Here is a 10982-nt window from a genome sequence, read left to right as displayed (position 1 = left end):
AATGGTAGAGTTCAGCAGTATCCTGGTTGAATGGTAGAGTTCAGCAGTATCCTGGTTGAATGGCAGAGTTCAGCAGTATCCTGGTTGAATGGCAGAGTTCAGCAGTATCCTGGTTGAATGGCAGAGTTCAGCAGTATCCTAGTTGAATGGTAGAGTTCAGCAGTATCCAGGTTGAATGGCAGAGTTCAGCAGTATCCTGGTTGAATGGTAGAGTTCAGCAGTATCCTGGTTGAATGGCAGAGTTCAGCAGTATCCTGGTTGTGTTCAGCAGTATCCTGGTTGAATGGCAGAGTTCAGCAGTATCTTGGTTGAATGGCAGAGTTCAGCAGTATCCTGGTTGAATGGCAGAGTTCAGCAGTTTCCTGGTTGAATGGTAGAGTTCAGCAGTATCCAGGTTGAATGGCAGAGTTCAGCAGTATCCTGGTTGAATGGTAGAGTTCAGCAGTATCCTGGTTGAATGGCAGAGTTCAGCAGTATCCTGGTTGTGTTCAGCAGTATCCTGGTTGAATGGCAGAGTTCAGCAGTATCCTGGTTGAATGGCAGAGTTCAGCAGTATCCTGGTTGAATGGCAGAGTTCTGCAGTATCCTGGTTGAATGGTAGAGTTCAGCAGTATCCTGGTTGAATGGCAGAGTTCAGCAGTATCCTGGTTGAATGGCAGAGTTCAGCAGTATCCTTGTTGAATGGAGAGTTCAGCAGTATCCTGGTTGAATGGCAGAGTTCAGCAGTATCCTGGTTGAATGGCAGAGTTCAGCAGTATCCTGGTTGAATGGCAGAGTTCAGCAGTATCCTGGTTGAATGGCAGAGTTCAGCAGTATCCTGGTTGAATGGCAGAGTTCAGCAGTATCCTGGTTGAATGGCAGAGTTCAGCAGTATCCTGGTTGAATGGCAGAGTTCAGCAGTATCCTGGTTGAATGGCAGAGTTCAGCAGTATCCTGGTTGAATAGCAGAGTTCAGCAGTATCCTGGTTGAATGGCAGAGTTCAGCAGTATCCTGGTTGAATGGCAGAGTTCAGCAGTATCCTGGTTGAATGGCTGTGTTCAGCAGTATCCTGGTTGAATGGCAGAGTTCAGCAGTATCCTGGTTGAATGGCAGAGTTCAGCAGTATCCTGGTTGTGTTCAGCAGTATCCTGGTTGTGTTCAGCAGTATCCTGGTTGTGTTCAGCAGTATCCTGGTAGTGTTCAGCAGTATCCTGGTTGTGTTCAGCAGTATTCTGGTTGTGTTCAGCAGTATCCTGGTTGTGTTCAGCAGTATCCAGGTTGTGTTCAGCAGTATCCTGGTTGTGTTCAGCAGTATCCAGGTTGTGTTCAGCAGTATCCTGGTTGTGTTCAGCAGTATCCTGGTTGTGTTCAGCAGTATCCTGGTTGTTTCAGCAGTATCCTGGTTGTGTTCAGCAGTATCCTGGTTGTGTTCAGCAGTATCCTGGTTGTGTTCAGCAGTATCCTGGTTGTGTTCAGCAGTATCCTGGTAGTGTTCAGCAGTATCCTGGTTGTGTTCAGCAGTATCCTGGTTGTGTGTTTTCCAGGTTCATGAATGGCAGAGTTCCATCCAGTGAGAGATATCGACCTACAGACTATGAACATGCCGCGAACTGTGCCACCCATGGAGTGAGTTACACACACCACCTATCTACAGATTCATCTCTTTATCTCTGGTTCTACCCACAATGCCTTGTTTACCCATGATCCTCCACAGGTCTGGATCATCCCCAGCCTGGTGGGCGGGTCTGTACTCTACTTCCTGTCTGTGGACCAATGGCAGGCTGCTGCTGCCTGGTTGTACGGGGCGGGGCTTAGTGGTCTATTCATCTCCTCCACTCTGTTTCACACCGTGGCCTGGAAGATCAGACACCTCCGGTTAGTATCTCTGATCAGACACCTCCGGTTAGTATCTCTGATCAGACGGTTAGTATCTCTGATCAGACGGTTAGTATCTCTGATCAGACACCTCCGGTTAGTATCTCTGATCAGACGGTTAGTATCTCTGATCAGACACCTCCGGTTAGTATCTCTGATCAGACGGTTAGTATCTCTGATCAGACACCTCCGGTTAGTATCTCTGATCAGACGGTTAGTATCTTTGATCAGACACCTCCGGTTAGTATCTCTGATCAGACACCTCCGGTTAGTATCTCTGATCAGACACCTCCGGTTAGTATCTCTGATCAGACACCTCCGGTTAGTATCTCTGATCAGACGGTTAGTATCTCTGATCAGACACCTCCGGTTAGTATCTCTGATCAGACACCTCCGGTTAGTATCTCTGATCAGACACCTCCGGTTAGTATCTCTGATCAGACACCTCCGGTTAGTATCTCTGATCAGACGGTTAGTATCTCTGATCAGACACCTCCGGTTAGTATCTCTGATCAGACACCTCCGGTTAGTATCTCTGATCAGACACCTCCGGTTAGTATCTCTGATCAGACACCTCCGGTTAGTATCTCTGATCAGACACCTCCGGTTAGTATCTCTGATCAGACACCTCCGGTTAGTATCTCTGATCAGACGGTTAGTATCTCTGATCAGACACCTCCGGTTAGTATCTCTGATCAGACGGTTAGTATCTCTGATCAGACGGTTAGTATCTCTGATCAGACACCTCCGGTTAGTATCTCTGATCAGACGGTTAGTATCTCTGATCAGACACCTCCGGTTAGTATCTCTGATCAGACGGTTAGTATCTCTGATCAGACACCTCCGGTTAGTATCTCTGATCAGACGGTTAGTATCTTTGATCAGACACCTCCGGTTAGTATCTCTGATCAGACACCTCCGGTTAGTATCTCTGATCAGACACCTCCGGTTAGTATCTCTGATCAGACACCTCCGGTTAGTATCTCTGATCAGACGGTTAGTATCTCTGATCAGACACCTCCGGTTAGTATCTCTGATCAGACACCTCCGGTTAGTATCTCTGATCAGACACCTCCGGTTAGTATCTCTGATCAGACGGTTAGTATCTCTGATCAGACACCTCCGGTTAGTATCTCTGATCAGACACCTCCGGTTAGTATCTCTGATCAGACACCTCCGGTTAGTATCTCTGATCAGACACCTCCGGTTAGTATCTCTGATCAGACGGTTAGTATCTCTGATCAGACACCTCCGGTTAGTATCTCTGATCAGACGGTTGGTATCTCTGATCAGACGGTTAGTATCTCTGATCAGACACCTCCGGTTAGTATCTCTGATCAGACGGTTAGTATCTCTGATCAGACACCTCCGGTTAGTATCTCTGATCAGACGGTTAGTATCTCTGATCAGACACCTCCGGTTAGTATCTCTGATCAGACGGTTAGTATCTTTGATCAGACACCTCCGGTTAGTATCTCTGATCAGACACCTCCGGTTAGTATCTCTGATCAGACACCTCCGGTTAGTATCTCTGATCAGACACCTCCGGTTAGTATCTCTGATCAGACACCTCCGGTTAGTATCTCTGATCAGACGGTTAGTATCTCTGATCAGACACCTCCGGTTAGTATCTCTGATCAGACGGTTAGTATCTCTGATCAGACGGTTAGTATCTCTGATCAGACACCTCCGGTTAGTATCTCTGATCAGACGGTTAGTATCTCTGATCAGACACCTCCGGTTAGTATCTCTGATCAGACGGTTAGTATCTCTGATCAGACACCTCCGGTTAGTATCTCTGATCAGACGGTTAGTATCTTTGATCAGACACCTCCGGTTAGTATCTCTGATCAGACACCTCCGGTTAGTATCTCTGATCAGACACCTCCGGTTAGTATCTCTGATCAGACACCTCCGGTTAGTATCTCTGATCAGACGGTTAGTATCTCTGATCAGACACCTCCGGTTAGTATCTCTGATCAGACCCGGTTAGTATCTCTGATCAGACACCTCCGGTTAGTATCTCTGATCAGACACCTCCGGTTAGTATCTCTGATCAGACACCTCCGGTTAGTATCTCTGATCAGACACCTCCGGTTAGTATCTCTGATCAGACGGTTAGTATCTCTGATCAGACACCTCCGGTTAGTATCTCTGATCAGACCGGTTAGTATCTCTGATCAGACGGTTAGTATCTCTGATCAGACACCTCCGGTTAGTATCTCTGATCAGACGGTTAGTATCTCTGATCAGACACCTCCGGTTAGTATCTCTGATCAGACGGTTAGTATCTCTGATCAGACACCTCCGGTTAGTATCTCTGATCAGACGGTTAGTATCTTTGATCAGACACCTCCGGTTAGTATCTCTGATCAGACACCTCCGGTTAGTATCTCTGATCAGACACCTCCGGTTAGTATCTCTGATCAGACACCTCCGGTTAGTATCTCTGATCAGACGGTTAGTATCTCTGATCAGACACCTCCGGTTAGTATCTCTGATCAGACACCTCCGGTTAGTATCTCTGATCAGACGGTTAGTATCTCTGATCAGACACCTCCGGTTAGTATCTCTGATCAGACACCTCCGGTTATTATCTCTGATCAGACACCTCCGGTTAGTATCTCTGATCAGACACCTCCGGTTAGTATCTCTGATCAGACACCTCCGGTTAGTATCTCTGATCAGACACCTCCGGTTAGTATCTCTGATCAGACGGTTAGTATCTCTGATCAGACACCTCCGGTTAGTATCTCTGATCAGACGGTTAGTATCTCTGATCAGACGGTTAGTATCTCTGATCAGACACCTCCGGTTAGTATCTCTGATCAGACGGTTAGTATCTCTGATCAGACACCTCCGGTTAGTATCTCTGATCAGACGGTTAGTATCTCTGATCAGACACCTCCGGTTAGTATCTCTGATCAGACGGTTAGTATCTTTGATCAGAGACCTCCGGTTAGTATCTCTGATCAGACACCTCCGGTTAGTATCTCTGATCAGACACCTCCGGTTAGTATCTCTGATCAGACACCTCCGGTTAGTATCTCTGATCAGACGGTTAGTATCTCTGATCAGACACCTCCGGTTAGTATCTCTGATCAGACACCTCCGGTTAGTATCTCTGATCAGACACCTCCGGTTAGTATCTCTGATCAGACGGTTAGTATCTCTGATCAGACACCTCCGGTTAGTATCTCTGATCAGACACCTCCGGTTAGTATCTCTGATCAGACACCTCCGGTTAGTATCTCTGATCAGACACCTCCGGTTAGTATCTCTGATCAGACACCTCCGGTTAGTATCTCTGATCAGACGGTTAGTATCTCTGATCAGACACCTCCGGTTAGTATCTCTGATCAGACGGTTAGTATCTCTGATCAGACGGTTAGTATCTCTGATCAGACACCTCCGGTTAGTATCTCTGATCAGACGGTTAGTATCTCTGATCAGACACCTCCGGTTAGTATCTCTGATCAGACGGTTAGTATCTCTGATCAGACACCTCCGGTTAGTATCTCTGATCAGACGGTTAGTATCTTTGATCAGACACCTCCGGTTAGTATCTCTGATCAGACACCTCCGGTTAGTATCTCTGATCAGACACCTCCGGTTAGTATCTCTGATCAGACACCTCCGGTTAGTATCTCTGATCAGACGGTTAGTATCTCTGATCAGACACCTCCGGTTAGTATCTCTGATCAGACACCTCCGGTTAGTATCTCTGATCAGACACCTCCGGTTAGTATCTCTGATCAGACACCTCCGGTTAGTATCTCTGATCAGACGGTTAGTATCTCTGATCAGACACCTCCGGTTAGTATCTCTGATCAGACACCTCCGGTTAGTATCTCTGATCAGACGGTTAGTATCTCTGATCAGACACCTCCGGTTAGTATCTCTGATCAGACACCTCCGGTTAGTATCTCTGATCACACACCTCCGGTTAGTATCTCTGATCAGACGGTTAGTATCTCTGATCAGACACCTCCGGTTAGTATCTCTGATCAGACACCTCCGGTTAGTATCTCTGATCAGACGGTTAGTATCTCTGATCAGACACCTCCGGTTAGTATCTCTGATCAGACACCTCCGGTTAGTATCTCTGATCAGACGGTTAGTATCTCTGATCAGACACCTCCGGTTAGTATCTCTGATCAGACGGTTAGTATCTCTGATCAGACACCTCCGGTTAGTATCTCTGATCAGACACCTCCGGTTAGTATCTCTGATCAGACGGTTAGTATCTCTGATCAGACACCTCCGGTTAGTATCTCTGATCAGACACCTCCGGTTAGTATCTCTGATCAGACACCTCCGGTTAGTATCTCTGAGCAGACACCTCCGGTTAGTATCTCTGATCAGACACCTCCGGTTAGTATCTCTGATCAGACGGTTAGTATCTCTGATCAGACACCTCCGGTTAGTATCTCTGATCAGACACCTCCGGTTAGTATCTCTGATCAGACGGTTAGTATCTCTGATCAGACACCTCCGGTTAGTATCTCTGATCAGACACCTCCGGTTAGTATCTCTGATCAGACACCTCCGGTTAGTATCTCTGATCAGACGGTTAGTATCTCTGATCAGACACCTCCGGTTAGTATCTCTGATCAGACGGTTAGTATCTCTGATCAGACACCTCCGGTTAGTATCTCTGATCAGACACCTCCGGTTAGTATCTCTGATCAGACACCTCCGGTTAGTATCTCTGATCAGACACCTCCGGTTAGTATCTCTGATCAGACAGTTAGTATCTCTGATCAGACACCTCCGGTTAGTATCTCTGATCAGACACCTCCGGTTAGTATCTCTAATCAGACACCTCCGGTTAGTATCTCTGATCGGACACCTCCGGTTAGTATCTCTGATCAGACACCTCCGGTTAGTATCTCTGATCAGACACCTCCGGTTAGTATCTCTGATCAGACACCTCCGGTTAGTATCTCTGATCAGACACCTCCGGTTAGTATCTCTGATCAGACACCTCCGGTTAGTATCTCTGATCAGACGGTTAGTATCTCTGATCAGACACCTCCGGTTAGTATCTCTGATCAGACACCTCCGGTTAGTATCTCTGATCAGACGGTTAGTATCTCTGATCAGACGGTTAGTATCTCTGATCAGACACCTCCGGTTAGTATCTCTGATCAGACGGTTAGTATCTCTGATCAGACACCTCCGGTTTGTATCTCTGATCAGACGGTTAGTATCTCTGATCAGACGGTTAGTATCTCTGAATAGAGAGACATTTCAGATGTCATGTCATGTATACAGTGTGTGTGTGTGTGTGTGTGTGTGTGTGTGTGTGATTGGGCCTTTCCCCTGGGCCTGAGTCAGGGTGCAGGAGGAGTCAGGGTGCAGGAGGAGTCAGGGTGCAGGAGGAGTCAGGGTGCAGGAGGAGTCAGAGTGCAGGAGAAGTCAGGGTGCAGGAGGAGTCAGGGTGCAGTAGGAGTCAGGGTGCAGGAGGGTGCAGGAGGAGTCAGGGTGCAGGAGGAGTCAGGGTGCAGGAGAAGTCAGGGTGCAGGAGGAGTCAGGGTGCAGGAGGAGTCAGGGTGCAGGAGGAGTCAGGGTGCAGGAGGAGTCAGGTGCAGGAGGAGTCAGGGTGCAGGAGGAGTCAGGGTGCAGGAGGAGTCAGGGTGCAGGAGGAGTCAGGGTGCAGGAGGAGTCGGGTGCAGGAGGAGTCGGGTGCAGGAGGAGTCAGGGTGCAGGAGGAGTCAGGGTGCAGGAGGAGTCAGGGTGCAGGAGGAGTCAGGGTGCAGGAGAAGTCAGGGTGCAGGAGGAGTCAGGGTGCAGGAGGAGTCAGGGTGCAGGAGGAGTCAGGGTGCAGGAGGAGTCAGGGTGCAGGAGGAGTCAGGGTGCAGGAGAAGTCAGGGTGCAGGAGGAGTCAGGGTGCAGGAGGAGTCAGGGTGCAGGAGGAGTCAGGGTGCAGGAGGAGTCAGGGTGCAGGAGGAGTCAGGTGCAGGAGGAGTCAGGGTGCAGGAGGAGTCAGGGTGCAGGAGGAGTCAGGGGTGCAGGAGGAGTCAGGGTGCAGGAGGAGTCGGGTGCAGGAGGAGTCGGGTGCAGGAGGAGTCGGGTGCAGGAGGAGTCAGGGTGCAGGAGGAGTCAGGGTGCAGGAGGAGTCAGGTGCAGGAGGAGTCAGGGTGCAGGAGGAGTCAGGGTGCAGGAGGAGTCAGGGTGCAGGAGGAGTCAGGGTGCAGGAGGAGTCGGGTGCAGGAGGAGTCAGGTGCAGGAGGAGTCAGGGTGCAGGAGGAGTCAGGGTGCAGGAGGAGTCAGGTGCAGGAGGAGTCAGGGTGCAGGAGGAGTCAGGGTGCAGGAGGAGTCAGATGCAGGAGAAGTCAGGGTGCAGGAGAGCAGAGAGTTGTGAACAGGCGAACACTTTATTTAGGCAGAGGCAATAAAACAGACAGACGCCACTGCGTCAAAACCTCCAGCCAAAGGTAAAAAGTGCAAGGCGCGAAACAGTCACAAAAAATTTGCAAATGTTACAATAAACAACCTTTGTGAAGTACCACGGAAATAACGGACAAAAACCCAGCCTGGCGCGTACACACGAAACACGTAACAATTACAATTTCACACAAAGACATGGAGGGGAACAGAGGAATAAATACATGCTGTGTGATTAGGGAATGAAAACCAGGTGTGCAGGGAACAAGACAAAACAAATGGATACATGAAAAATGGAGCGGCGATGGCTAGAAAGCCGGTGACGCCGAACGCCGCCCGAACAAGGAGAGGAGCCGGCGGAAGTTGTGATGCGCGACTCCAGCGGCGACGGTGGAACTCCCGCAGCAGTTCAGGGTCCAACACATCCGCCACCGGAACCCAGCACCTCTCCTCCGGACCGTACCCCCCCACCCCTGCCACGGGTCCACCTCCCACTCCGACGTCTCGAATCCAAGATGGAACGAACAGAGTACGCCGGGGCCCCCTCGATGTCCAGAGGGGGCGGAGGAACCTCCCGCACCTCAGATTCCTGGAGCGGGCCAGCCACCACCGGCCTGAGGAGAGACACATGGAACGAGGGGTTAATACGGTAATCGGGGGGAAGCGGTAACCTGTAACGCACCTCGTTCAGTCTCCTCGGGACTTTGAATAGCCCCACAAACCGTGGGCCCAGCTTCCGGCAGGGCAGGCGGAGGGGCAGGTTTCGGGTCGAGAGCCAGACCCGGTCCCCCGGTGCGAACACCGGGGCCTCACTGCGGTGATGGTCTGCGCCCACTTTCTGGTGCAGCACGGCGCGCTGAAGGTGGACTTGGGCAGCGTCCCATGTTTCCTCCGCGCGCTGGAACCAGTCGTCCACCGCAGGAGCCTCGGTCTGACTCTGATGCCAAGGAGCCAGAACTGACTGATACCCCAGTACGCACTGGAAGGGGGTAAGGTTAGTGGAGGAGTGGCGGAGCGATTTCTGGGCCATCTCTGCCCAGGGCACGAACGCAGCCCACTCCCCCGGCCAGTCCTGGAAATAGGACCTCAGAAACCTACCCACATCCTGGTTTACTCTCTCCACCTGCCCGTTACTCTCTGGGTGAAAACCTGATGTAAGGCTGACTGAGACCCCCAGTTGTTCCATGAACGCCTTCCAGACCCTCGACGTGAACTGGGGACCCCAATCAGACACTATGTCCTCAGGCACCCCGTAGTGCCGGAAGACGTGTGTAAACAGGGCCTCCGCAGTCTGTAGGGCCGTAGGGAGACCGGGTAAAGGGAGGAGATGACAGCACTTAGAAAAACCATCCACAACGACCAGGATTGCGGTGTTACCCTGTGAGGGAGGAAGATCGTTAAGGAAATCTACCGATAGGTGCGACCACGGCCGTTGTGGAACGGGTAAGGGTTGTAACTTACTTCTGGGCAGGTGCCTAGGAGACTTGCACTGGGTGCACACCGAGCAAGAGGAAACATAAACCCTCACGTCCTTAGCCAAAGTGGGCCACCAGTACTTCCCAGTTAGATAGCGCACCGTCCGACCGATCCCCGGATGACCAGAGGAGGGTGACGTATGGGCCCAATAGATCAACTGGTCACGGACAGCAGACGGAACGTACAGACGCCCGACGGGACACTGGAGGGGAGCGGGCTCTGGATGCAACGCCTGCTCAATGTCCGCGTCCAGCTCCCACACGACCGGCGATACCAGGCAGGAGGCCGGGAGTATGGGAGTCTGATCCATGGGCCGCTCCTCTGTGTCATACAGCCGGGACAGTGCATCTGCCTTCATATTCTGGGAACCTGGTCTGTAGGACATGGTAAACACAAAACGGGTAAAGAACATGGCCCACCTTGCCTGATGAGGATTCAGTCTCCTCGCTGCCCGGATGTACTCCAGATTGCGGTGGTCAGTCCAGATGAGAAAAGGTTGTTTAGCCCCCTCAAGCCAATGTCTCCATGCCTTCAAAGCCTTGACGACAGCCAACAGCTCCCGGTCCCCCACGTCATAGTTTCGCTCCGTCGGGCTGAGCTTCTTCGAGAAGAAAGCACAGGGGTGGAGCTTCGTTGGCGTGCCTGAGCGCTGAGAGAGCATAGCTCCTATCCCAGCCTCAGACGGGTCCACCTCCACTATGAACGCCAAAGAGGGATCCGGATGGGCCAGCACGGGAGCCGAGGTAAACAGAGTTCTCAGGTGCCCAAAAGCCCTGTCCGCCTCAGCCGACCACTGCAGACGTACAGGACCCCCCTTCAGCAGTGAGGTAATGGGAGCAGCCACCTGGCCAAAACCCCGGATATGTCACGTCCTGGCCAGTATAAGGGTTAATTGTCATTTTAGTTTGGTCAGGACGTGGCAGAGGGTATTTGTTTTATGTGGTTCAGGGTGGTGTGTTAGTTAGGAGGGCGTTTGATTTATTATTTCCGGGTTTTGAGTTATGGTCTATGTTGATGTATTTCTATGTGTAGTCTGGTTGATCTGTTTCTATGTTGAGTTAATTGGGGTGGACTTCCAATTGAAGGCAGCTGTGTGGTGTTGCCTTTGATTGGAAGTCCTATATTAGTTGGGTGTGTTTGTCTGTGTATTTGTGGGAGATTGTTTCGTGTTTAGCGTGTGTGAGCCTAACAGGACTGTCTGTAAATCGCGAGTTCGTTTTGTTATTTTTGTATGTTCGTTTTTGAGTTTATTAAATGTTCA

The 10982-nt window shown here is 50.6% G+C and overlaps 1 protein-coding gene across 1 annotated transcript in view; it reads left to right on the top strand.

The window, feature by feature from the left end:
- LOC106596395 (monocyte to macrophage differentiation factor 2) overlaps window positions 1–10982 on the top strand; it is a 36935-nt gene that overhangs the window by 10427 nt on the left and 15526 nt on the right. Inside the window, exons 2-3 of the mRNA XM_045711661.1 lie at window positions 1502–1606; window positions 1695–1855. Coding sequence (XP_045567617.1) covers window positions 1502–1606; window positions 1695–1855 — 266 coding nt within the window. The remainder of the gene's footprint in view (window positions 1–1501; window positions 1607–1694; window positions 1856–10982) is intronic.

This window comes from Salmo salar, unplaced genomic scaffold (genome assembly GCF_905237065.1).
Source record: "Salmo salar unplaced genomic scaffold, Ssal_v3.1, whole genome shotgun sequence".
Classification (NCBI taxonomy): domain Eukaryota; kingdom Metazoa; phylum Chordata; class Actinopteri; order Salmoniformes; family Salmonidae; genus Salmo; species Salmo salar.
Note: the sequence above shows the minus strand (reverse complement) of the source record. Positions and strands in the feature narration are given on the sequence as shown.